The 26,874-nt window shown below is 45.1% G+C and overlaps 1 protein-coding gene across 1 annotated transcript in view; it reads left to right on the forward strand.

Annotated features, from left to right (window-relative positions):
* The window catches only part of GSG1L2 (GSG1 like 2), a 135,573-nt gene that overhangs the window by 62,879 nt on the left and 45,820 nt on the right, over positions 1 to 26,874 (forward strand). The window contains exon 3 of the mRNA XM_063960766.1: positions 25,923 to 26,075. Within this exon, the coding sequence (XP_063816836.1) occupies positions 25,923 to 26,075 (153 nt within the window). The remainder of the gene's footprint in view (positions 1 to 25,922; positions 26,076 to 26,874) is intronic.

Consider the following 26,874-nt stretch of genomic DNA (forward strand, 5'->3'; position numbering starts at 1 on the left):
CAAGCGCTGAGTAGGTTTAGAGCTACTCAGAAACTGCACAAGAAAACTTTGTAGCCGCTCTGCGATCCTTTCGTTCGCACTTCTGCTAAGCTAAAATACACTCTCAGTGGGCGGCGGCATAGCGTTTGCATGGCTGCTAAAAACAGCTAGCGAGCGATCAACTCGGAATGACCCCCTATGGGCCTAATTCTGAGTTGATCGCAGCAGCAAATTTGTTAGCAGTTGGGCAAAACCATGTGCACTGCAGGGGGGACAGATATAATATGTGCAGAGAGAGTTAGATTTGGGTGGGGTGTATTCAAACTGAAATCTAAATTGCAGTGTAAAAATAAAGCAGCCAGTATTTACCCTGCACAGAAATGAAATAACCGACCCAAATCTAACTCTCTCTGCAAATGTTATATCTGCCCCCTGCAGTGCACATGGTATTGCCCAATTGCTAACAAACTTGCTGCTGCGATCAACTCAGAATTACCCCCTATGTGCACTGGGAGTACTTGTGACTTCCTCACTCCTTACCTCAGTGAAGTCCAGGGGTGGCTGTTCCGGGAAGAGGGACTAGTCTGCATATCAGAAAGCACCAGTGGAGATGAGTTGTAGGGCAGGAGGTGAGTGCAGTGGGAGGTGGGCAGACAGCAGTGATACCTACTCCATCCCTGTGATATTTATGAATGCTACTCTACCAGGAATAACACCTCTCCAGACTCCAGACAGATCTGCTGATTTCTGACTAGGCAGAGGAATCCCTGTAAGGCAGGCTTTCCCAACCACGGTCCTCAAGGCACACTAACAGTGCAGGTTTTAGTGATATCCAGGCTGCAGCACAGGTGACTTAATTAGTAGCTCAGTTATTTTGATTTAACCATCTGTGCCGCAGCCTGGATATCACTAAAACCTGCACTGTTGGTGTGCCTTGAGGACCGTGGTTGGGAATGCCTGCTGTAAGGTGTCAACCCTAGGCCCAAAGCATAGGTGCACCGTGGACCTTGTTACACCTGGCCGATGGATTCCAGGGAAATAAAGTAAATAGCGCCCTCTTATCAGTAAACAAGTTCATGTACAGTATAGTGCATGAACTTACAATACCAGTTATCCCATTCCATGCGATGTTCTGTATACATTCTGCGTTGCATTTTTTGTTCAAGAAGCCAGGCAGTATATCCTTGAATATGACCTTAAAAAATTCCACTTTGCACTTAAGTTTGGGGAGCTTAACTCATTTCATACTGGGTGCCCTGAGACCTGTACGTCCAATCCATCTAGTCTCACCCTGTTCCCAACTGTATTCCAGCAACCCAAAACAGGGTACAGATCATTATTTATAATTATTTATGATGCCCTCTTTTTTATGGTGGCCATACATATGACTTATTAAAATTGGGAGCTTTACTTATTTAGTAAGCTTAAGGACGTGAATTAGTCAAATCTAGGGATGTTATATACCTAATTCCTGATGGGGGCAATAGTTTTTACTGTAAAAGGGCTGCAACACATGTAGTACACAGCTGTAAGTATTGCCAGTTATGTGCATGCTAATACTTGTACAATCCCAACATGCTAGAGCACTCATGGTCGCACAATGCATGCTGCCAGTTGTAGTGCCACAAGTGCATGCATTAGATTACAAAATGTAACCAAAGATACTGTAGAAAGATAATATTACCAATGACACTTTTATTTTGTTTTGTTTTTGTGCACTTGCAAAATACCATACATTGCACCAGGTGGCATGTGCTGTTTTCCCAAAGGCCAAACTGCATAGTTACATGTGTTCTCAATGTTGAATAGTTGTCTCCCTTATATAAGCTATCACCAAGAATTCTCCTGAATTCTACAGTCTCCATTTTTATCAATAGGGAGTATGGTCTGATCCTATGTACCAAACTACGAAAAGCAGGAGCTTTTTTAGAGTTTGACCCTAATTGTTTATGCCATCCTCATAACAGATTTCTGCCATAGAGACATTCTTGCAGGAGACGGATCTTACGATCCCTCTCCGGCAGCCCCATGTGACTACAGAAACTGACACTGTGCTCCTCTGCAGTGCCAGATTCCCCGTAGGACTCAGAGTCTTTCTTATATGTGAAAGACTCTTCCAATGTGTCACGGATTAACTTATATGGACAGTCAGTGGCGTAACTACTGCCCCCGCAGCCCTCGCGGTGGCTTGGGGGCGAGGGGCTGCGGGGGCGCCGCCACTGATTTAGAGCAGGTTGACATGCGGACGAGCGTCCGCATGTCAATCTGCTGTCTTCTCTCCCTCCCTGCTGTAAGGAGGGACACGGGGGGCACAGCGCGCCGCGCGCGCCTCTCCAGTGTCCATCCTGCGTCTCCGTCCGTCTGGTCTAATAAAGGAAGTGCCGTTCGTGACCTCTGATTGGCTCACGAACCGGCTCTTCCTTTATTAGACCAGAGAGACGGAGATGCAGGAGGGACATGAGAGAGGCGCGCGCTGTGCCCTCCTTGTCCCTCCTTCACAGCAGCAGGGGGGGGGGGGGGATATCCAGTGGTGGCTAACGTCTGGGCGTGCAGGTTGCAAAACTGGGGTATAAGGAAGTCTTTTCCTGCAATACCACGCCCCTTTATGCAAAGCCACGCTCATTCCAACGAAGCCACACACCCTTTTTGGCGGCGATGTTTGTCCCTTTCATAGTGCCAATTATGGGGGATGCCAATTATGGGGCGCCGAAGAATTTTTGGCTTGGGGGAGAAAAACTTCTAGTTACGCCACTGTGGACAGTGGTTATCGATTCCGCTGCCCCTGCAACTAGTACATACAGTAGAAGGGGAAGTTTTGTTTAAAATGAAAAAAATCTGTTGTGATACTATCAGTAATCACTGCATTGCCATAACTATTAATACACAGCCCCTTAGGGGTCTGTGTACTAAGCCTTGGAGAGAGATGGATGGATATAAAGCACCATCCAGTCGGCTCCTAACTGCCATGTTACAGGCTGTGCTTGAAAAATGACAGGAGCTGGCTGGTACTTTATCTCCATCCACTTTATCTCTCTCCAAGGCTTAGGGGGTCATTCCGAGTTGATCGCAGACGCCGCCTATGGGGGAGTGTATTTTAGCATAGCAGGGCTGCGAACGCTTGTGCAGCCCTGCTATGCTAAAAAGTTTCATGTAAAACAAGACCAGGGCTGCAGTTACTCACCCAGTGAGACGGATCCAGCGATGAAGGTCCTGGTCCTGATGTCAGACATCTGCCCTCCAAACGCCTCAACACGCCTGCGTTGGACTCACCACGCCTGGAAAACGGTGAGTATCCGCCCCGGACGCCTCCCACCTGTTCGTCTTCTTGCAATTGCTGCTGCGATCACATTTCTCGCTGGCGGCGTCATTGCCCGGTGACGATCGTCACCAGGCAACGACGCGCATGCGCAATGTGTCCTCCGCGCATGCGCATTTCCAACCAATTCACACCGCAGCGAAGAACCGCTGTGTGCGAACGGGTCGGAATGACCCCCTTAATACACAGACCTCTTAGTATATTATATACAGCACAGCACAAAAAAAATTTGAATTGGACACACCATAAAATAGATAAGATTTGCTCACAACAAGTTAACAGCCATTGGAAACAGATACAAACACAATGTAACATGTAAATGGAAGGTTGGTAGCATATTCACAGCTACACTCAGGACCAGTTGCAGAGATCCAGCCCAAGCACAAGGGCCAGCACTGAGCGGCAGAGTCATAAGACACATTACAGGTCCTACTGGCTGTAGGAGGTTGCTAACTGTCACACTGCTAGAATGATAAAAACTGAGCACACAGCTGAACCCCAGTTAGGATCACCCTCTTCCCTGTGAAACGATTTATACATTCTGTCAGCATGTAGGGCTTTGGAGAGAAACCATAAGATTTTATGTATGGAACTCCAACATACACATAAATCTCCAATGGTTTTTGATCTGTGCATGTGCAGGAGCCGCAGGCTAGCGTTTGGGGGTGGTCACTGGGGGGCATAATGGCCCCGTTTTCTGGCCATTCCAAAGCCAGTGGCTGTGTCCTGAGGCAGCATGATTTCACCAGACATCCTGAGTAACCTAAGGGTTAATCAGTTGTCCAATGTTCACACAGCTGATCCGATGCTGCATCCTCGGAGGCACCACCGAATCAGAGAATTTTGAAATGGGCGTCTTTTTACTTAAGACGCTTCCTGTGGATTATACATATTTTAGTACAGATCCTGAAGATGAATAGGCCCCTACAAGAGAAACTGACAACAGATCTGCAACAACTGACTTCATGCAGAGCAGAAACCCAGGAAAGAGTGCAGAGGAGGGCAGGAGAGAAGCACAGGATAAAGCAGCTAGTGAGTGAGAGAGTCACTGTCCTGTTACAGATATCAGAAGACAGCTGGAAGAGAAGAGAAGATAATCCTCAGTGATAACTGCAGACAAGAAGCGTAGGTTCTACTTTCATTCCTGTATCTGATCCAGCATCTGAAGCTGTCCACAAAGCATTTAGGAGCTGTGCAAGATGTCTGGTCCAGCAACTAACTTCCAGGAAAGTCATGTGTGTAATAATGGGGAACTGTGTAACACGATTGATCCGGCTAGTAACTGTATCACAGAAAAAGGAGGTGGCTCATGAGGGCAGAGAGGGGGCAATTCAGATCTTCAGATCTCATTGCTGCTGTGCGTTTTCGCACAGCGGGTGATCAGGTCTGAACTGCGCATGTGTCAGAGCTGCACTGCGCCGGCGCGTCGCACAACAGCAACAGGCATTGGTGCCTAGCGACAGGATGGTGTGAAAAATCTGAACACACGGGCATTCGCAAGGAGATTGACAGGAAGAGGCCGTTTGTGCAACTCTGCAAAAGAAGCAAATGCACAATAGCACAGCGCTTTTCCTCTCCCCCTGTAGGTGGCGACTATCTGATTGCAGGGCAGCAAAAAATGCAGCCCAGCGATCAGATCTGAATTAGGCCCAAAGAGAGAGAGAGAGAGAGAGAGAGAGGAGGCAAATGCTAAACAGGTTCATGAAATAGGAGATTTGGATGTGGGTCTCATCTCAGATATGTTGCACAAAGGGATTTCCTGATATAATAACAGGTATAAGAAGCATCTATGTGCAGTAATTATCTGATATAATACAGTGGTAAGGAGAAACACCTCTGTGATAGAGCATACAGCCATATTTCTGAATGTAAACTCAGCAGCTACTGTGATACCGTAATTATCAGGTGTCTTGACGGGTGTGTCAGCATACTGACGCTGGCATCCCGGCAGCGGAATACCGGTGGGGGGCGCAAGAAGCCCCTTGCAGGCTCGCTGCGGGAGTCGGTGGCGACCCACAAGTGGGAATAGTCCCTGTTGGTCGGCATGCCGACCATTGGGATTGGGCAGGATGTAGGGGGAGGTCCTGACCGCCGGTCACATAACTACATCCACCTTGAAAACTGCCTCCCGGTCACATATAAACTTTAACTGTCCGGATATTGCAGAGAGGTTTTAAGCATAACAATACTGGGAAGTGGAGATCAGCATGAAGAATAGGAATGTGTGATCCCAGTATATACAGGAGGGAATATAAGCGCCTCCATGCTGTATTATGTATATTGGGAGATGGTTCTATAAAGATATCTGAGCGACAATTGATAAATATGAAACATTCTAACAAATAAAGAGATCAGTGATTATGATTGGTTGATTCTCCATCTAATATTATAAAGCAGTCAGTGGGCGACAACAGCTCCTTTACTAGGTTGTGTGTGACCAAGTGGCCAATTTAATTAGATACGAGGCTCTGTAGTAGTGATGAGCGGATTCGGTTTTACTCGGTTTTACTCGGTTCTCAAAACCGAATCTTATTGGCTCACTGATGTCACGTGTTTTGGATAGCCAATAAGATTCGGTTTTGAGAACCGAGTAAAACCGAATCCGCTCATCACTACTCTGTAGTAGCCTCTCACATATTTATCACAATCCACATTTTCAATGCGGATGTGATAAATATTTTTTGCAGCAGTTTGCGATGTGAAAATAAACATTTTCAAACAAATTTACTCACTTTCTGTTGTCAGGAGACAGGCTCCAGTAAGTGCTGGGCCACACATAGCGGGACCCGCTTGGCCGGGAGGGGGGTTTGTGTGAACACAGATCCTGTTCTGCGGGATGCCGCAGAACAGGATCCGGCCAGTGACACACAGGATTTCAGTGCGGGACGCACTGTGTGAACACATACAGTACATTGAAATGTATGTGTTCACTATGAAATCCCGCCGTCCTGTCTTCCAGCGGCTGCGGGACAGCCGCACATGTGTGGGTGCCTGCATGCCACACATGTGTGGGCGCCCATGTGCAGTCTTCTTGCGGCCAAGTGGGTCCCACTGAACGGGACCGGCTTGGCCGCTATGTGTGGCCATAGCCTAAGAGCCCCTCCTATCAATAAGCTGAAAGCAGTTTTATAGTGCAATCAGGGGCATAGCCAGAACTTTGTGGGCCCCATAACAACATTTACAAGGGGCCCTTGTGCCAATGCTGCTAGAGAGACACTTCTCTCATTTAATACCACATTACAATGAGCAGGGACAGGGGAATAACTAGATATAGTTTAGGCCCCAAGGCAAAAAGATTATAAAGGCCCCTATGTACCACCCAGTGGTGAAAACACATGTAACCTTGACACATGTAACCTTGACAGGGAAGACAGCCCATCTCGGCTTGGGGGGGAAAATGGCATACATCCACGTTATTAGGCCCCGCCGCTGTCACTGTAAATCCTGTGAATCATGGGTGTTTGATGAAGGGGCAGAGCTAAAATGGTGACAAATTGCATCATTTTACCCCTGCCCCCTCCACATGGACCTGCAATTATCTGCAGTTTCTCCCTATCCTGCCCACTTCACAAGGAAGTGAGCAGAAGACGGGAGTGGTACCCACTTTTCCAGGGGTGCTGGGGACTACCCAAAAAATTGTGACTTCTGGGAGAGTAGAACAATTCAGACCCTGATACATTATAACTGCTACATCATAACATACACGTTTCTTCATCTTCCCCACACTGACAGATGCTATTGGCTTTCATAGCCACCTATTACTGTGTGCTATACCTTTATCTATTGTATATGTAGCACATATTGGATTAGTATTTCCATCATCTCATTTTATAATGGTATAATAGGATTTTGCCTTTTGATAAAATCCAGGGACGGATTGTCCATAGGGCTGACCAGGAAGATTCCTGGAAGGCCAACGTGCCTGTGGGGCCTGTTTTGTGTGTTGTCATGTGGCTCCACCCCCTTTCCCCCTACACACACACACACACACACACACACACACACACACACACACACACACACACACACACACACCAGGCAGCCCACCGCACTCATTACACTGCATGGTCTCCATGCATTCTGCTATCCTTCTCTGCAGTACAACAACTCTGCCATCCAGTGATGCTGCCATGTCTACACGGTATGTTATACCTCTTGTGCTGCCCATGTCGGGCCACTTCTACAAAATTTTACAGGGCCAATTATACTTACCAATTCACCCCTGGTCTCAGACACCACTGCAGCAAAATACACAAGGAAGACCGCAATTGCGTACAATCAGGCCCTAGAGGAGGGACTCTCCCAACCCACCTCAACAGACCACACCCCCTCATCAGACCACACCCACATTAGGATTGCTTCTAAAAATGTCTCGGGCTGGTTTTCTATCCTAATCTGCCCCCGATAAGATCTATTTTCCAGGCAAATTAAGGGTCTGATTCAGAGTGACGCAATGCCAATATTTGTGTGAATGGTCAATGTTTTACAACCGTTCATGCATCTAAGCCAGTAAAAAGTCACACAGCGCATGCATCTCATGGGGTATACACACAGAGGTAAAGTTGTGATGGACACCCATGTCTCAGAAATGGTTGCCACGAGATCCCACACATACTGTATATTAAAATACATTTTCACACATATGCACATAAAGTATACACCCATACACATATATAGAAATACCTATACAAACATTCCAGAGAGAAACAAATATCACACACTGCGGTCAGTAGTTCCTCTGAATCTGGTGCTCTGTCAGTATTTTACTGCACTCTGATCCAGCAGGGCCAGTTCTATACCAAGTAGAACCCAGGGTAAAAAGTTCCTTTGGCGCCCCCCCTTAAAAAAAATATTTTATATTGTTTTTTGTACTTGCTTGTAACCCATTTTCTAGATTTTCACGTGTTTTAATATATAAGCGCAGGGCAAATCACTCACTCTTTTGTCCAAATTAGATTTTTCACCAATAAACAGATGTTTCAAAGAAAAAAAAACACCTTGCCTATATGGTGGTTTCTCTGCAACGAGGACCTCTGAAGAAACTGATCCTTCATTGGCAACCAGTGTTTTCAGTTGGTATTCACTATTCATGTAGGATATTACATGTCCCGAAAAGATGCCTGTTTATGTAGGAATATAATCAATGTTATGAAACAACAGAGGGTTAACCATGCTCTTACCATATGTCACCTCATGCTTTGTGTCCCCTCCAGTCTCCTGCCCCATCAGTCCAGCCGTCTGCCACATGTCACTCCAACAACCTTCCTCCTGGCACTCTCAGTAATCTAACAGTAAACTGGCTGGGTGACTGCATCACAACTCCCTGGGTCATAGCCAACATATTCCTTGAGCCGCCACTGCCTGACGGTGGATGGCTGAGCAAGCTGGTTAGTAATAGCCATCAATGGATGATAGATAATGGTTAGAAGCCATCAGAGGTTTGCATGCAATGGCAAAGATTTTACCAGTCGATAACTGAAGTGAAGCTATGATGACAGTGGGAAGAGACAGAAATAAAACAATAACCTAGCCCTCTAGAGTGGACATTTTTCACATTAGACTTTGTAACATACTGTATTTTGTGACAGAAAAAAATTAAGGTTTTTGAACAGTGTGTTTTGTAGCTGGGTCTCTGCTCGCATGACAAAATATAATCTGCAAAAGAAAATAAAGCACTAGAAATGAAAAATGAGCAGATCACTAACAAGATATTTAGAAGCCAAGATCTGTTAAAATGTGGTCTGTTAAATGTGTCATTTTTCATCCATAATGTTAATATGACTTTCTTTGGTATATTTCCAGAAATAAACAAAATGTTCCACAATTGGCCACAAAAGTTTCAGAAGCAGTATTTGGCCTTAAGCTTTCCAGTCCTGCTCCAATGCAAACTTACAATTATTATGCATAATAAACAAAACCAGAACTTGAATTTATCCATTGAACTTAGCAAATCTCAGTTTGTACCCAAGAGGAATGCCAGTAAAAAGAATTTTAAAATATTCCTCAATAATATCTGAGCTTTCTGTCCATTACAAAAGACCCTAATGAATTCCAAGGTGCATAGAGTTTTAGCAAGTTGGGTACTGGGGATCAGTACTAAATGCCGCCGGTCGGAATCCCGGCGGTCGAAATACCGACGCCGGAATCCCGACCACACAATCCCGACAGGGGAGGTGAGCGGAACGAAGCCCCTTGCGGACTCGCTTCGCTCGCCACGCTGCGGGCACGGTGCCTCGCTACGCTCGGCACACTATTATATTCTCCCTCTATGGGTGTCGTGGACACCCACGGAGGGAGAATATGTCGGGATTGTGGCGGTCGGGATTCCGGCGTCGGTATTTCGACCGCCGGGATTCCGTCCGGCGGCATCCTGACCGCATCCCGGGTACTGTACATACTCTAGGGGGTTATGCAGATTTTGTTATTGCAGCAAAATCTGTGACCAAACTACTCACATGCTGGGAACGCCCAGCACAGGGCAAGGCCGCCTAGCATGTGTGGCGCCGCCCCGTGATGGAATTGCAATCACATCGAATAGAGGTTGACTTCTGCAGACGCTGTACCGATGCGTAGTCAGGGGCACTGTTGCCATGTTTCCTATCACAGGAAATGCAGGCAACGTCATCGGCCGGCCCTGAAAACGGCCATGACATATCTGCGTTTCCTACCATCCTACGCCCAACGCCGCGTTGCTATCCCCGAACGCCCATCGTCTGTGAATCATGACACAATTACATCCTTCCAGGATGAGATTGCATCTTGATAGCCTACGCACGTAGTCTTCAGAGGGATCAAAAGCATTTTGTTCAGCTCTGAATAAGGCCCAATGACAGTGAAAATGTAGACATTCAAAACATAGGACCTGATTCAGAGATAGACACAGTTCACATCGCTGTTGTGTCTGGACACAGAGCCAGCCTTAGGCATAGGCAAACTAGGCAAATGCCTAGGGCATTTGGTATGCTTAGGGGCACCAGCAGCTTCTGCTGATCAAAATGATATGCGGCATGCCTATATTCTGTGTGCGACTGCGGCTATATCTGCATGCGAAATGGAAATCACTGTAATGTAGCATTTCATATGCAGATACAGCCGCAGTCGCACACAGAATATAGGCATGCTGCATATAATTTTAATCGGCAGAAGCTGCTTGTGCGTCCTAGCCACATAGTTATGCAAATAAGATGCATTTTCATAAACAAAAGGCGCTTGATGTTAGCAGAGCTGCCAGCTGACTCATGCCAGGCATCTCCTGCAGAACTAGCGGCGGTGCTAGGGGGCACCAGCCAAAACCTTGCCTAGGGCATCAAATTGGTTAGGGCCGGCTCTGCCTGGACATAGCAGTGATGTGAAACTATGCTAATGCTGCGGGAGGCATCTGAGGATAATAAACATATCCTACTGGCATCTGATGCTGCATCTTAGATTGGCTCTCTTCTATGTAACTACGGAGCTGTGAAGATGCAGGCCCTGGCCTCGGCACACCCAGAAAACAAGGGCAACATGACCCCGTTTTCTGACACAGTGGCCAGCACCACCTCGCCCCCGAATTGCAGCAGCCTGTTCCTCAGGCGGCAGCTCGAGAGGCACTGCATGTGACAGTGCAGGACCAGTTCTGCTTATGCACAGATGCCCCACTATCGAGTTTGCATACATCTCTGAATTAGGCCCTTAACCACCATAATGAAGACTAGTATCAATGTGACTTACTGGTCACCATATTGTTTCACCAGTTTTATTATAATTAGCATATGAAGACTGTTATCAACTTGCCTCAATGTTTACTGGTCACCATTATTTTTAACTGTGTCTAAATAGTTTTCTTCAATGTCCACATTTTTACTGTCGACCTCATAAGACTGCCGACCTTATAGCTATGCCGACCTGTTGGTTGTAGACATTTTGACCATGGGTCTGATTCAGAGTTGCAAGCAAAGCCAAAGAGCACATAACTGGACAAAACCATGCTGTACTGCAGGTGGGACTGATGTAACATGTGCAGAGAGAGTTAGATTTGGGTGGGATGTGTTCAAACTGAAATCAAAATTGCAGCGTAAAACAAAGCAGACAGTATTTTTAGAATACATGCAAAAGCAGCCAGTAGTTACCCTGCACAGAAAAAATATAACCCACCGAAATCTAAACCTCTCTGCACATGTTACATCTGCCCCACCTTCAGTGCAGCATGGTTTTGACCAGTTGTGTGCTCTTTGGCTTACTTGCAACTCTGAATCAGGCCCAATGTCAGTATTATGACATTTGACATTTTGGTTTCTAAGATATGACTACATAGTTATGTAAATAGAGCTGCCTTAAGAAAGAGGCTTACTTAAAATGTAGAATTGTAATTTGTACACAATAAAAATAACAGTTCACATTTTTTACTGGAAAAAGGTAACAGGGCTTTGTTTCTTCTAGAGATGAGCTGCAATGAAATCAATTAATAAAGTAGAACAGGCTGTACTTTCAAAAGTGCGAAGTTCCAGTGATAAATATTGGCTATGTTGTCGCCATTTTGTGGAATAACAAATTCTGCACTGTCTTGGTAAATTCATATTTCACTGATATTATGAACTATGTATAAAACTGGAATGTGGAGTGGGGACTGCCACTTTATTCCGCTATGTTTGGGTTTGGACTAGAAAATCATTTGGATGCATTCTGCTGGGGAAACGGGAAATTCTGTGGCCAAATGAGAAGAATGGTTTATAGAACAGATTTGAACATTTTGCTCTTCTCCTATTTCTTCTGTCTCCGATATATATGAAGGGTATTACATTCTGCAAATGCTTCCATCTACTATTACTAATCTTTTATCACAAGTATTTGTGAATGTGCAGCCGCAGAGTCACAAATGGGATGGCACTATCATAAAATGTTAGGACAGATAAGACTGGTAATAAGGAGAAATCAAGGAATATCCGCTGATCTGTCTTTTATAGATGCTCATTTCAGTAATTTAGAAATAGGGCATATAGTTTATATATGTATGCAGATGCTACTAAGCATTATACTGAATGCTGCGATCACACAATGGATCATTTCAGGAGCAGCCATTAAAAAAAATACACGGGAACGACGAGCATCATTCCAGATACCCAGAGCACATATTGATTTTATGACCAAAGTTATTAATAATTTCTCTTCTATTCCTTCAAGCATCATATCATTTAACAGACAGCTCAACTTCCAAGATTCATCGTTCTGTTACATAATTCATGAGGAAAAACGTCAGAAACGTCTGCCTCTCTTAAGTCTATTACGTTGTCTGTAACTGGCTGTAATTGCAATGTATGTATCTAAAGCTTGTCAGCCATTTGTGTGTAGTCAGGTGTAGGGCCTAATTCAGCATGGACCGCAAAAGTAAAATCTTTTTGTAATGGGCAAAACCATGTGCACTGCAGGTGGGGCAGATGTAATATGTGCAGAGAAAGTTAGATTTGGATGGGGTGTGTTCAAACTGAAATCTAAATTGCAGTGTAAAAATAAAGCAGCCAGTATTTACCCTGCACAGAAACAATATAAACCACCTAAATCTAAATCTCTCTGCACATGTTACAGCTACCCCAGCTGCAGTGCAACATGGTTTTGACCAATTGATAACTTTTTTTGTTTGCTAACAACTTTGAATAACCCCCTTAGATAGCACTTTAGCCATACCTCCCAACTGTCCCGATTTTGGCGGGACAGTCCTGTTTTTTACGGTCTGTCCCGCTGTCCCACCCACGGGTCGTAGTGTCCTGCGGATGGGGGGGCAGTTGGGAGATCCCCCCTGCCACTCGCTGCTCTGAGTAGAGCAGCGGTGAATAGATGATGTGCGCATGCGCACAGTGTCTATTCCCGGCAGAGAGGGTCAGGGGGCATGACCAGTAGCTCTCTGACTGCTGTTCATGCCCCCATAATGCAGAAAAAATGGGTGTGTGGCTTGCGATCGCGGCACTTGTCGCGAGACCACACCCCCTTTCTGATAGGCCACGCCCCCTAATTGCACGCAAAAGTGTCCCTCCTTGCTGCGCTGCAATGTTGGGAGTTATGTTTTAGCAGTTGTGTGAGCAGTCTCATTTCAGTAGCAGCATATCAGCATTTTACCAGTCCCGCTGTGTTTTGAATATTAAGACATCACATGTTTAATAATAAAATTGATTAAGTTAAAGTAGGTGTGACTGTAACACACAAACCTAATTTATGATCCTAATGTCATAAGTTATTAAAGTTTACAATGAAGTTTTAGTTGCAGTATTGCTTCATGCTATTTGATGTGCATTTTCTCATACGTCCTAGAGGATGCTGGGGTCCACTTTAGTACCATGGGGTATAGACGGTTCCGCAGGAGCCATGGGCACTTTAAGACTTTTCAAGGGTGTGAACTGGCTCCTCCCTCTATGCCTCTCCTGCAGACCTCAGTTTTAGAAATGTGACCAGGCAGACTGGATGAACTCCAGAGGAGCTCTATTGAGTTTCTCTGAAAAGACTTATGTTAGGTTTTTTATTTTCAGGGAGAACTGCTGGCAACAGTCTCCCTGCTTCGTTGGACTGAGGGGGCAGAAGTAGGAAACAACTTCCTAAAGAGTTTCATGGCTCTGCTTCTGGCTGACAGGACACCATTAGCTCCTGAAGGGAACTGAACGCTAGCCGTGCCTAGAAGCTCACTCCCACAGCACGCCGTCACCCCCTCACAGAGCCAGAAGTCAGAAGACAGGTGAGTGTTAGAAGACAGATCTTCAATCAAGAAAGTGACGGTTAAAGGTACCGCGCGGCTGGCGGGAGCGCAGCGCGCCATGTTGCCCACACATAAGCAGTGCAGGGCGGCGCCCTGGGCAGCATGAAACCTATGGAAACTGGCATAAATAAGGGGCATAAGTTGCTGAGGCACAGTCCTACCCCCGCCAGTATAAAAAATTACCTCATAAAAGTTGAGGAGAAACACGCCATTGAAGAGTGGAGCTTCCTCCTCAGTCAGCCAGCACACTGCTCAGCACCATTTTCTCTCTTCCAGACTGCAGAGAAGAACGCTGTTCCTCCTCCACTGCTGAACAAGTCTCAGGGTGCAAAACAGGGGGGCCACAGTGAATTTGGTGCTATATAATTGTGTGATTAACATTATAAAAGCGCTGCATCTCAGTGGGCATTTTGTGTTCACAGACATTGTGTTACTGGCGCTGGGTTGTGAACTGGCAAATCCTATCTGTGTCCCTCTGACAGATTTTACTGTGGGTCTGTCCCCTATAAGTCCCGGAGTGTCTGTGGTGTGGTTGTGCACGTGTGTGACATGTCTGTGGCAGGGAATCTTCCTCTGTGGGAGACATGCTAGGGACACAGAGGTGTAATATGACACCAAGAGCCTGACTGGGTGAAAGGTTACATGATAGTAAGAGGTTGGACTGAATCTCATACAGAAAACTGAAAATAATCTGTTGAAGATGTGATTTTTAATAGTTCTGCCTTTCATCCACAGGGACCCCTCTGGGTCACATACAAATTTGCACAAGTAGTAAAAACTGATACCGACATGGACTCTGATTCCTGTGTCGACACTAGTGATTCCAGGGGAATAGGTCCTAAGTTAGCAAAAAAGCATTCAAAACATGTTTTAGCTATAAAGGTGGTGTTAGAAGTTATGAAGACTCCTCTTTTACCACAAGGAGAGGGTTTACTTTAGTAAAGAAGTAATGTAATTTTCCCTCCACCTCAGGAGTTGAACAGTCTCTTGGAGGGAGTCTGATTTAACCTGAAAAGAAATTTCAGATTCCCAAAAGGAATTCAGGCAACTTACCTTTTTCCAAAAGGTGGGAGTCACCACGCATTTTAGACTGGGCCCTGTCATAAAAGAGAAAATGTGTTTCTCCCTGCGCCTGGAATGGCTTCACTTAAGGAGCCGACAGGCGCAAGTGAGTGAGGTGATCTATTGATGTGGCCAATGGGACGCTACTCAGGTCTACCATTGTCTGTGCATGGGTGAGTAGTGCTATTGAGAAGTGGTCAGAAAACTTGTCATTAGACATTGACACAATAGATGGAGATGAGATACTCCTAACGTTAGGTCATATCAAATATGCTGCTGCGTATGTACTAGAAACCATGAAATATATTGGTCTCTTGGGATCAAGAATCGCTACCATGGCAATATCGGCTCGGAGGGCTTTGTGGATTTGCCAGTGGAATGCTGATGCAGGTTCCAAAAGAAATATGGAGGCTCTCCCGTATAAAGGTGATGCTTTGTTTGGTGATGGGCTGGATGCATTAGTCTCGACGGCTACCGCAGGTAAGTCGACATTCTTGCCTTATGCTCCTACACCAGCGAAAAAGACACATCACTCTCACATGCAGTCCTTTCGGCCCAACAAATACAAAAAGGCCAAAGGTTCCCCCTTTTTTGCAGGTAGGGGAAGGGGAAAAGGAAAGAAATCCGCAGCGTCTCCCGGATTGCAGGCGCAGAAGTCCACCCCTGCTTCTGCCAAATCTGCAGCATGACGCTGGGGCTCCCTTGCGGGAGTTCACTCAGGTGGGAGCACGTCTGAAACTTTTCAGTCAAATCTGGATTCAATCTGGCCTGGACCCATGGGTCTTACAAATAGTGTCCCATGGGTACAAACTAGAGTTTGAAGACATCCCCCCATGCAGATTTTTCAAATCGACCTTGCCAGCTTCTCTTCCAGAAAGAGAGGCAGTAACAACGGCAATTCAAAAATTATGCCAGGATCAGGTCATTGTCCTGGTACCCTTGTCACAGCAAGGAGAAGGTTTTTATTCAAGCCTTTTCGTAGTTCCAAAGCTGGACGGCTCGGTCAGACCGATTTTTAACCTGAAAAATCTGAATCTCTACCTGAAAAGGTTCAAGTTCAAGATGGAATCCCTGAGGGTAGTGATTTCCAGTCTGGAGGAGGGGGACTTCATGGTGTCAGTAGACATAAAGGATGCTTACTTGCATGTTCCCATTTATCCTCCTCATCAAGCTTATCTGAGATTCGCAGTACAGGATTGCAATTACCAGTTCCAGACATTGCCGTTCGGACTCTCCATGGCACCGAGGGTATTTACCAAGGTGATGGTGGAGATTATGGTCCTCCTTTGTCAAAAAGGAGTCAATATAATTCCTTATCTGGACAATCTCCTGATAAAAGCGAGATCCAGGGAACAGTTGGTGCAGAACATCGCACTCTCCCTGTCAATACTCCAACAGCACGGTTGGATCATGAATTTTCCAAAGTCGCAGTTGGAACCGACGACAAGATTGTCCTTTTTAGGGATGATTCTGGACACAGAAGTATGGAGAGTACTTCTTCCAGTGGAAAAGGCTCTGGAAATCCAGAAAATAGTCAAACAAATATTGAAACCAACAAGCGTGTTGATCCATCAATGCATTCGGTTGTTGGGGAAAATGGTAGCGGCCTACGAGGCCATACAGTTTGGCCGATTTCATGCCAGAGTATTCCAGTGGGACCTGTTGGACAAGTGGTCCGGATCCCACCTACACATGCACCGGAATAATCCTGTCCCCCAAAGCCAGGATTTCGCTCCTGTGGTGGCTACACGGTTCTCACCTACTGGAGGGACGCAGGTTTGGGATTCACAACTGGGTCCTAATAACCACGGATGCAAGTCTCCGAGGCTGGAGAGCTGTCACACAAGGGGAAAGCTTCCAAGGAAAATGGTCAAGTCAGGAAGCCTGCCTTCACATAAACGTTCTGGAATTGAGAGCCGTTTACAATGGCCTTCTACAAGCGGTACATCTTCTTCAAGATCATCCCGTGCAGATCTAGTCGGACAATGTAACAGCAGTCGCGTACATAAACAGGCAAGGCGGAACTAAAAGCAGAGCGGCAATGGCAGAGGTGACAAGGATTCTCCTCTGAGCAGAAAGACATGTAAGAGCTCTGTCAGCAATTTTCATTCCGGGAGTGGACAACTGGGAAGCAGACTTCCTCAGCAGACACGATCTCCATCCAGGAGAGTGGGGCCTCCACCAAGAAGTCTTCGCAGAGGTGACAAGTCTTTGGGAAGTTCCTCAAGTAGGCATGATTGCATCTCGTCTAAACAAGAAGCTTCAGAGATATTGTTCCAGGTCGAGAGACCCTCAAGCAATAGCAGTGGATGCACTGGTGACCCAGTGGGTGTTTCGGTCGGTATATGTTTTCCCTCCACTTCCACTGATTCCAAAAGTTCTCAAAATAATAAGAACAACAAGAGTTTGAGCAATCTTCATTGCCCCAGACTGCCCAAGGAGGACTTGGTATCCAGATCTTCAGGAGTTGCTCATAGAAGATCCTCAGCCTCTTCCTCCTCGAGAGGACCTACTACAGCAGGGGCCATGTGTGTATCAAGACTCACCGTGGCTACGTTTGACGGCATGGCTGTTGAGTGCTGGATCCTAGCCCGAAAGGGTATTCCCAAGGAAGTCATCCCCACTCTTATTCAGGCCAGCAAAGGAGTAACGTCTAAACATTACCACTGTATTTGGGGGGTAATTCCAAGTTGATCGCAGCAGGAATTTTTTTAGCAGTTGGGCAAAACCATGTACACTGCAGGGGAGGCAGATATAACATGTGCAGAGAGAGTTAGATTTGGGTGGGTTATTTTGTTTCTGTGCAGGGTAAATACTGGCTGCTTTATTTTTACACTGCAAATTAGATTGCAGATTGAACACACCACACCCAAATCTAACTCTCTCTGCACATGTTATATCTGCCTCCCCTGCAGTGCACATGGTTTTGCCCAATTGCTAACAGAATTCCTGCTGCGATCAACTTGGAATTACCCCCTTGGAGAAAATATGTGTCTTGGTGGGAGTCCAAGAAGGCTCCTACGGAAGAGTTTGAGTTGGGACGTTTTCTCCAGGGGTCAATCAAGGTTCAGATTTTGGCCTTATCAGTTTTCTTTCAAAAACAATTGGCCTCCTTTCCAGAAGTTCAGACGTTCGTGAAAGGGTTTCTGCACATCCAGCCTAAATTAGGGCAGAGTTAAGAACTTGTCAACAATTTCTTCCAAAGGTGGTTCGTCCTTCCACCTAAACCAACCTATTGTGGTGCCAGTAGCTACTGACACTTTCACTGAGTCACAGTCTCTAGATGTGGTTAGAGCTTTGAAGATTTATGTCGCAAGAACAGCTCGGTTACGGAAAACAGAGGCTCTGTTTGTCCTGTATGATCCCAGCAAGATTGGGTGTCCTGCTAATAAGCAGACTATTGCGTGCTGGATCAGAGGGACAATTCAGCACGCTCATTCTACGGCAGGCTTGCCAGTACCGAAGTCGGTGAAGGCCCATTCTACTAGGAAAGTGGGCTCATCCTGGGCGGCGTGGCTTGAGCAGCTACTTGGTCAGGGTTAAACACATTTGCTAAATTTTATAAGTTTGACACTTTGGCCGATGAGGACCTCAAGTTTGGTCAATCGGTGCTGCAGGGTCATCATCACTCTTCCGCCCGTACTGGAGCTTTGGTATAACCCCATGGTAGTGAAGTGGACGCCAGCATCCTCTATGACGTATGAGAAAATAGGATTTTAATACCTACCGGTAAATCCTTTTCTCCTAGTCCGTAGAGGATGCTGGGCACCCGACCCAGTGCGTACTTTACCTGCAGTTTGTTCTTTATAGTTACACAAGTTGTGTTTCATTTGTTTTAAGCATGTTGCTGTAAATGGTTCATGCCTGTTTGCATGTGTCATGTTGAATGCCATGTTGTGCGGCATGGTTGAGGTGTGAGCTGGTATGAATCTCACCATTAGTATAAAAGTAAGTCCTTTCCTCGAAATGTCCGTCTCCCTGGGCACAGTTCCTATAACTGAGGTCTGGAGGAGGGGCATAGAGGGAGGAGCCAGTTCACACCCTTGAAAAGTCTTAAAGTGCCCATGGCTCCTGCGGAACCGTCTATACCCCATGGTACTGAAGTGGACCCCAGCATCCTCTACGGACTAGGAGAAAAGGATTTACCGGTAGGTATTAAAATCCTATTTTTGCCTTTATTAAACCGTAGATAGCATGATAACAGGAGTTTAATAAATTTCCTATTTTGTTACACTTCAACTTCAGGTAAGTTCATATTAAAAGCATTGAACACTGCGGGTTCATTCCCAGTTGGTCACATATGCACTTTGGCGTATATAGTAACAGATGCACACAAGAAAAAGCCCACTTGGGTATGTATGTATTTATAAAGTGCTTACATATCACAAAGAGCACTAGAGAATATTGTTTTATTGTGTCTTTATTGCAAAAGTTTTCATGTGGACATAAAAGGGGGAACATATTGAGATGACAATGAAATATATAGTGATCAGAAAACATTGTAACAAGTTAAATAGAACAATTAATTAATTTGTACAAATCAGAAATGCAGTACAATACACTACAGCGTAATAAACATAGAAAAAAAATAATATTTAAGATAAATGAAAACAAAAGATCAGGGGGGGGGGGGAATCAGAGAAGAGGGGCAAAGGGGAGGGGAAAATCAAAGGAGAAAGGGGAGGGAAGATCAGAGGAGAGGGACAACAGGGAGGGGAAGATCAGGCCAGAAAGGGGAGGGAATATCAGAGGAGAGGGGTAAGGGTGAGGGGAAGATCAGAGGAGAAAGGGGAGGGAAGATCAGAGGAGAGGGTAAGGGGAAGATCAGAAGAGAAAGGGGAGGAAAGATCAGAGGAGAGGGGCAAGGGGGAGGGAAAGATAAGGTCAGAAAAGGGAGGGAAGATCAGAGGAGAGGGGTAAGGGTGAGGGGAAGATCAGAGGAGAAAGGGGAGGGAAGATCAGAGGAGAGGGGGAAGGGGAAGATCAGAGGAGAGGGGCAAGGGGGAGAGAAAGATCAGGTCACAAAAGGGAGGGGAAGATCAGAGGAGAAAGGGGAGAGAAGATCAGAGGAGAGGGGCAAGGGGGAGGGAAAGAGCAAATACAGTCCAATAATACAAATAAACACACTGTAGTTAATATCAGACTTGAACAAGAGGGTCAGACAAAAACATCCTTGTCTTATACAATAAAGTAGACTGAACAGAATATTTATTTATTGACATCAGCCCCTGCCCCAGTGAAGCTTATAAATTCCCCATTACACAGATACACACATTACACTGCCATCATTTTTATAATGGGTGCAGTGTGTACGATGCACATGGGTGCCAGGGTCCAAGGGGCCCCACACCACACACCCTGTACCATGTTTAATCATTTATCCATCACTTATGAAAAAATGTGATGCAGGTGTATTTATCAGTCAGTGTCTGAACCCTCCACAGAGTCCACAGTTGCAGAGAATGCAACACAAAATACACACATATACAGGTTGAGTGGGGGAGACCGGCGTCCGGGATCCTGGCGTTCAGCATACTGACACCGGGATCCCAGACGCAGAATGCCGGCGGGTGGGGCAAGCACAACAAAGCCTCTTGCGGGATCGCTGCGCTTGCCACAAGTTCTATTCCCACTCTATGGGTGTCGTGGACACCTACAAGTGGGAATAGTCCCTGTGGGTCGACATCGTGTCTAGCGGCATTTAGAGTGCTCGGGATTTCCGCATCAGCATGCTGCGATCGGCGGTAAAATAACCGCATCCCACATATACAACATATATGAGGGGGAATAGGCAATGAAAATTGTAGAAATGAAGGGGTCTATTTACTAAGCCTTGGATGGAGATAAAGTGGATGGAGAAAAAGTACCAGCCAATCAGCTCCTAACTGCCATGTTACAGGCTGGGTTTGAAAAATAACAGTTAGGAGGTGATTGGCTGGTACTTTATCTCCGGCCACTTTATCTCCATCCAAGGCTTAGTAAATAGACCCCTTAAACTGTACAAAATGATTTGATTGGTTGCTTTATTAAGCCAGCTCCTGACTGTCATGTGTTTGAAAAATGACACAAGCAGATTGGTTGGAGCACCATTTAAGATTAGTAACGAGTGATAACAAAAATGTCACGTTAATAGTCTGTTTTGCAGTAAGTAACAGCAGGACCTATATTTTTATAAGCACAAGGAGGAATTTATCTTAGGCAGCAATGTTCCTGAGGCAGAACCTAAGAAAACCATTATATTATATCCATTTTATATCATATATATTTAATGCTATTTTATCATTACCTGCTACCTAGAGGAATAAGAGAGATAGACAGTGCATTATGTACAGCCTAGGGCAGCTATAGCTTTGGTAACAAATCCTGCCTGCATATTGTAGTTCCATTCAGCGGTGTGCTTTACTTTATTACACAATAATCTTCTGTATTCACCATCCCTAATGTATAAGGAAGCATTGTGCCTATTTTTAGCTGATGTTGGGAATAGTGTGCAGATTTCCTATTCTCTTCTTGCTGACTATATAAGCTTGAAAATTGCAGTGATTAAAACAAAGCTACTGAGCAGATTTTCATTGATCAGAATTTCGCATTAAATGGAAATACCGAGTCCAGGAAAATGCCTAGACAGCCATTCTGACCTAGCAGATTGTCTTTATTGCAAGGAAAATTATTAGCTACAAAATGACATTAAAATCACCCTTTATATTACAGAATATGCCCTTTCCTTCGGTAGAATGGTAGTAATAACCAGTAACTCCTAGAAAGGAGATTACAGCATTGTAGCATAATTAGCTATACTTCTCTCAGGACAATTCCTTGGTTTACGATCCTCATTATCGCTCTATAACTCCACTGTTCATCTTTAGAACAAAGTTAAATGAAGAGAATACAGTTGCTGCAAAAGACAGGCTATTAAAAAAAACAGCTACTGTATGAACATTCTAAAAATGAACATCAGGAATTTGTAGGACAGAAATTATACTGTATATACAATTTTATACCATTGTAGAATATGGGGGGTCCGAGATTCAATAAGGTGAAAGGTTCCATTTGAGATTCACACACCATGGATAACTTTGTTAGTTTTGGCAGGTTTTGCTTCCTGAATTACTTGCGTCACATTAGCGCACAAGGCTCCAACGGATGTCGACAAGACTATAGATGCCAACAGCCTCTAATGTTCAGGGTCAGTCCCAGGTTTTAAAGATTTCGTCTCTAGAAATATTTGTTTTCAACAACTGACCAAGTAAGCAGTATGATGGACACTTGCAGAGCCGACCCTAGGCATAGGCAAACTAGGCAAATGCCTAGGGGCACAACAGATTCTGCTGATTAAAATGATATACAGCATGCCGATATTCGGTGTGTGGCTGCGTATACCTGGAAATCATGGTAACGTAGCATTTACAGTCAAGGTCCCACACAGAATATAGGCACGCTAATTATCATTTTAATCAGCAGAAGCTGCTTGTGCATCCTAGTCACATAGCAATGAAAATAAGACGCATTTTCTGCAAAAAAAGGTGCCCAGCATTAGCAGAGCTAGACGGGAGCTGCATGGCATATTGAGGCAAGATGTAGGAGGACACATCTGTATCCAAGCAGAGGCAGAGGTCACAGTGTAAGTGGCCGTGTGAGTGCTGTGTGTGGGTAGGTTCTTTGTGCAATAGTGTTCGGCATATGTGTAAGGGGCATTATGTGTGTCATGTGTATTAATGCATTAATAGTGTGCGGCATAGGTGGTGTAAGGGGCATTATGTGTGTCATTATGTGTATAAGGGCATTAATAAATGTTGTCATAATGTGTAAGGTACATTATGTTTATAAGGACATTAATAATGTGTATCATGTGTAAGGGGCATTACTGTGTGGTTCTATGCATATAAAGGCATTACTAATGTGTGGCATTATGTGTGCTCTACTGTGTCTCGTAATGTATAGAAAAAGCACTTCTGTGTGGTCTAATGTGAATAAAGAGTGATATGATGTGGGGTAATGTGAATAAGGAGCACTACTGTGATTAGTAATGTATATAAGGTGAAGTGGTACTACTGTGCGATGTAACGTGAAGAAGGGACACTATTTCATGATATAATGGGAACAAAGTTGCACTACTGTGTGGCGTAATTTGAATTGGGGGTACTATTGTGTGGCCATGCCCCTTCCCAAAAGAACACGCCCCTTTTTGGGCTGCGCATAGTATGTGCGCACTGTTCTTATTTAAAATATAGGGGATAGGAGCACCAAAATCATGACTGCTATGGCTAAGGGGTTATGGTGATGGGAAAGGCGGAACTAGCAGTGGTGCTAGGGGGCACCAGACAAAATCTTGCCTAAGACATCATATTAATTAGGGCCGGATATGGACACATGAATTGTTCATGCCCCCATATGGACTTCTTTAAATGGACATCCATTTGATGACTTCAAGAGAAGTATGAAAGGACAGCGTCAGAGTGTTTTACCGCAATCCCTCATGGTAAACTCAACTCACTGTGGATGACAGTTTTATGAGATTAGTAGATATTTTAAACAAAGGTAGATGCTCTTGGGGATCATCAAGTTGTATCATTTGTTAGCCAGGTTACCAAATGTTGCAAAACATTAATTTTCTTTCTGATGATGTGAATGCTTTCACCTATACCTACAATGGTATAATCTTCTACAGTTTTTCTGTTGGTCATAGATCTGGTATTGATAATCCATCAGATTCTAAAACACTATTTAACCTCCAATAATTTACATTGCATTATTCTGATATACTATGTTCCACCACAGCAAAAAATATGTGGAGGATTATGAGAATTTCCTATTAGATTATAAAATCTCAGGATCAGGGCATTTCCTACATTTTGTTTTCTTGTCTGCACTTATGTCCAAGTTTTATGTATGCTCTGTTTCCCCATTGTCTGGCACTGCTGAACACTGTGGTTTTTTCTCATAATCAATAAATTAATTTATGATTCTTACTAGTGACAAAATAAGAGAGGTAAAATTTGCGTAAAGGAGGACATTTATCTAATTGCAAAATGTTTTACCCCATTCAATTAAGTAGTTACCAATAGAGTTTACTAACAGTAATAACCCACCAATAACACAATTCACCAAGTGTCACCGGCAACCAGGGCCGGATTAAGCCTTGGGGGTGCCCGGGGCACTTAAAACTGGGGGGCCCTGATGGAAGGTGGGGAATGTATATTAAATTGTGCATACCTCCCAACATGTCCCATTCCAGGAGGGACAGAATGCTCTCTACCTGTACTTCCGTTTTAATATATGATTAACGTTACCTATGTTGAACTATTTAATTGATAAGAAAGGTGTTTCATCACAGGTGATTGCAATCATATATTAAGAAGGAAGTCCAGGTAGAGAGCATTGTGTCCCTCCTGGAATGGGTCATGGTGGGAGGTACAGATTGTGTATATGAAATTTAAACCAATGGTGTATTTTAGTTTTTACTAATAGTTTAATAATGGCTGTGTACTGTTTATAGCTCCACCTAATTGAAAGATAACTACTTTATAAACTTTTCTTGTAGTGGAACAAAGACAACTTAACCTTTAAATACACAGACAAATAAAATAATTTATCTTGTCACATGCAAGAATATCAGCAGCCTCTGTACTACTTACACACTGGGTCAGGACTCAGGAGGACTCTGTGTGTGTGTGTCTATCTCTAGCCCTAAATGGTTTAATTGCATAACAGTTTACACAGGACTCAGACACCCAGGCGGAAGGAGGAGAAGCTGGTATCTCTGTGTCACTTAGAGATCTCTCCACCCTCCTATCTCTCCTCTGGTCAGAAGGCTCTTTTGGTAGCTCATAAAACATGATAATCCTGTGTCTCTGCCTGCACTCCATACTGTCCTGCTGGCATTCTGGCTGCTGGTTCTGCTGCTGCTTAAAAGGGAAAGCTAGTGATGTCAGTGTGCTCTGGCCGGGGGGCCCCCTGACAAAGGGGGGCCTGGGGAACTGTATGCCCTGCATCCCCCTCTTAATCTGGCTATGCCGGCAACAAACATTGCATTAGTACATCTACATTCTTTGACATCATGCTCACTGCAGTATACAAAGCTAGGCACTTCCTCATGCTCCCATAATTCCCCAATAGGTCCTGAGACCGTGGTTCAGTAGACAAATGTCTAGAATCCTGTGGACACTAAATGAGTGCGGTGGAGGTAGGAATAGTTTTACTCAGGAAAGTAAGACGATTTAAGGCTATATAATTAATATGTATTGATGATTAAGCATATGGTAGTATATGTACAACTATCAGATAGGCATGAGAGGGGATATTGGGGGTCATTCCGAGTTGATAGCTCGCTAGCAGTTTTTAGCAGCCGTTCAAACGCTATGCCGCCGCCGCCCACTGGGGAGTGTATTTTAGCTTAGAAGAAGTGCGAACGCTTGTGCAGCCGAGCTCTGCAAAAACAGTTTGTGCAGTTTCAGAGTAGCTCAGAACGTCACACACCCGCCCAGCGTTCGCCCAGCCACGTCTGCATTTTCCCTGGCACGCCTGCATTTTCCCAGACACTCCCTGAAAAACGGTCAGTTGACACCCAGAAATGACCACTTCATGTCACTCTGCGGCCATCAGTGCAACTTAATTCTTCGCTAGAGCCTGTGCAAAATCACATTGTTCGATGTACCCTTACGTCACGCGTGCGCATTGCGGGTACATATGCATGCGCAGAAATGCTGTTTTTTGCCCTGATCGCTGCGCAGCGAAAATCTGCAGCGAGCGATCAACTCGGAATGACCCCCATTGTACATTTTGTATTCTAGAACACGATCCATTTGTTCAAGATCCCTGATACAATGTGTTTTTCTCTTTCTGCAGGTGTGTTGTGGCTTTCTATTGTAGCGGAAGTGTTGTACATCACATTGCTCCTTACAGGAGTGAGTCTAATGTCAGTGGAAGTGTGTTATTATACGTCTGTTATTGACGGGCTCAAGCTGAATGCCTTTGCAGCCATTTTTACTGTTTTATCAGGTAAGATATATATTCAGCTAATGGCATTTATGGTCACATGGTATATTTTATTTTTATTTTATGCTTTAAAACAAGAGGATTACTCCAAGCTGGAGATATGTAATATAACATAACACAGCTACATTGCATTCTGTTAATACATTTCCTTTTAGTTGTATTGACAGATATTAACTTACCCTGCCTGTCATCCTCATTAGTGACCTTGACCCTATGTATCCCACTACTCCTCCCCCCTCGCCAGGGCTGCCATCAGAAATTGTGGGGACTAGTACAAATGAAAAATGCAGAGCCCCCTACCCATACCTCCCAACTTTTGTCCATCCTCAGTCGGGACCTGCCACGCCAGAGGCGCGGCCGTGGCCGAAAAGGGGACGGGTCCTCAGAGGAGTGGACTGGGCCTCTGGTGGGGGCTGGGCCTAGTGCCGCTACCCCCGTTTTTGTCATTTTGGTTGGTGTGCCCAGCGCTCCCTGAGAAGCTGCGCAGCTACCCAGCTAACCCTCCCTGCACTGATAGATGCTGTGCACATGCGCACATCATCTATTCAGTGATCACCGGCTGTTTTGCAGAGCAGCAGTGATCACTAGCTCTCCCAATCTGACCCCCACCCACCGCACCGTGGGACACTGCGACCCGCGGATGGGACAGTGTCCAAATTAGCGCGAATGTCCCGCTGTATTTGGAACTGTTGGGAGGTATGCCCTACCTCTTCAGTTCCTCTACCCCAAAGGTGGGCAGGGGGAGCAAAGACACAGATATGGAGGGAGAAAAAACACAGATTCGGGAGGGGGGGGGGCAGAG

The sequence above is a fragment of the Pseudophryne corroboree genome, chromosome 3, assembly GCF_028390025.1.
Source record: "Pseudophryne corroboree isolate aPseCor3 chromosome 3, aPseCor3.hap2, whole genome shotgun sequence".
Classification (NCBI taxonomy): domain Eukaryota; kingdom Metazoa; phylum Chordata; class Amphibia; order Anura; family Myobatrachidae; genus Pseudophryne; species Pseudophryne corroboree.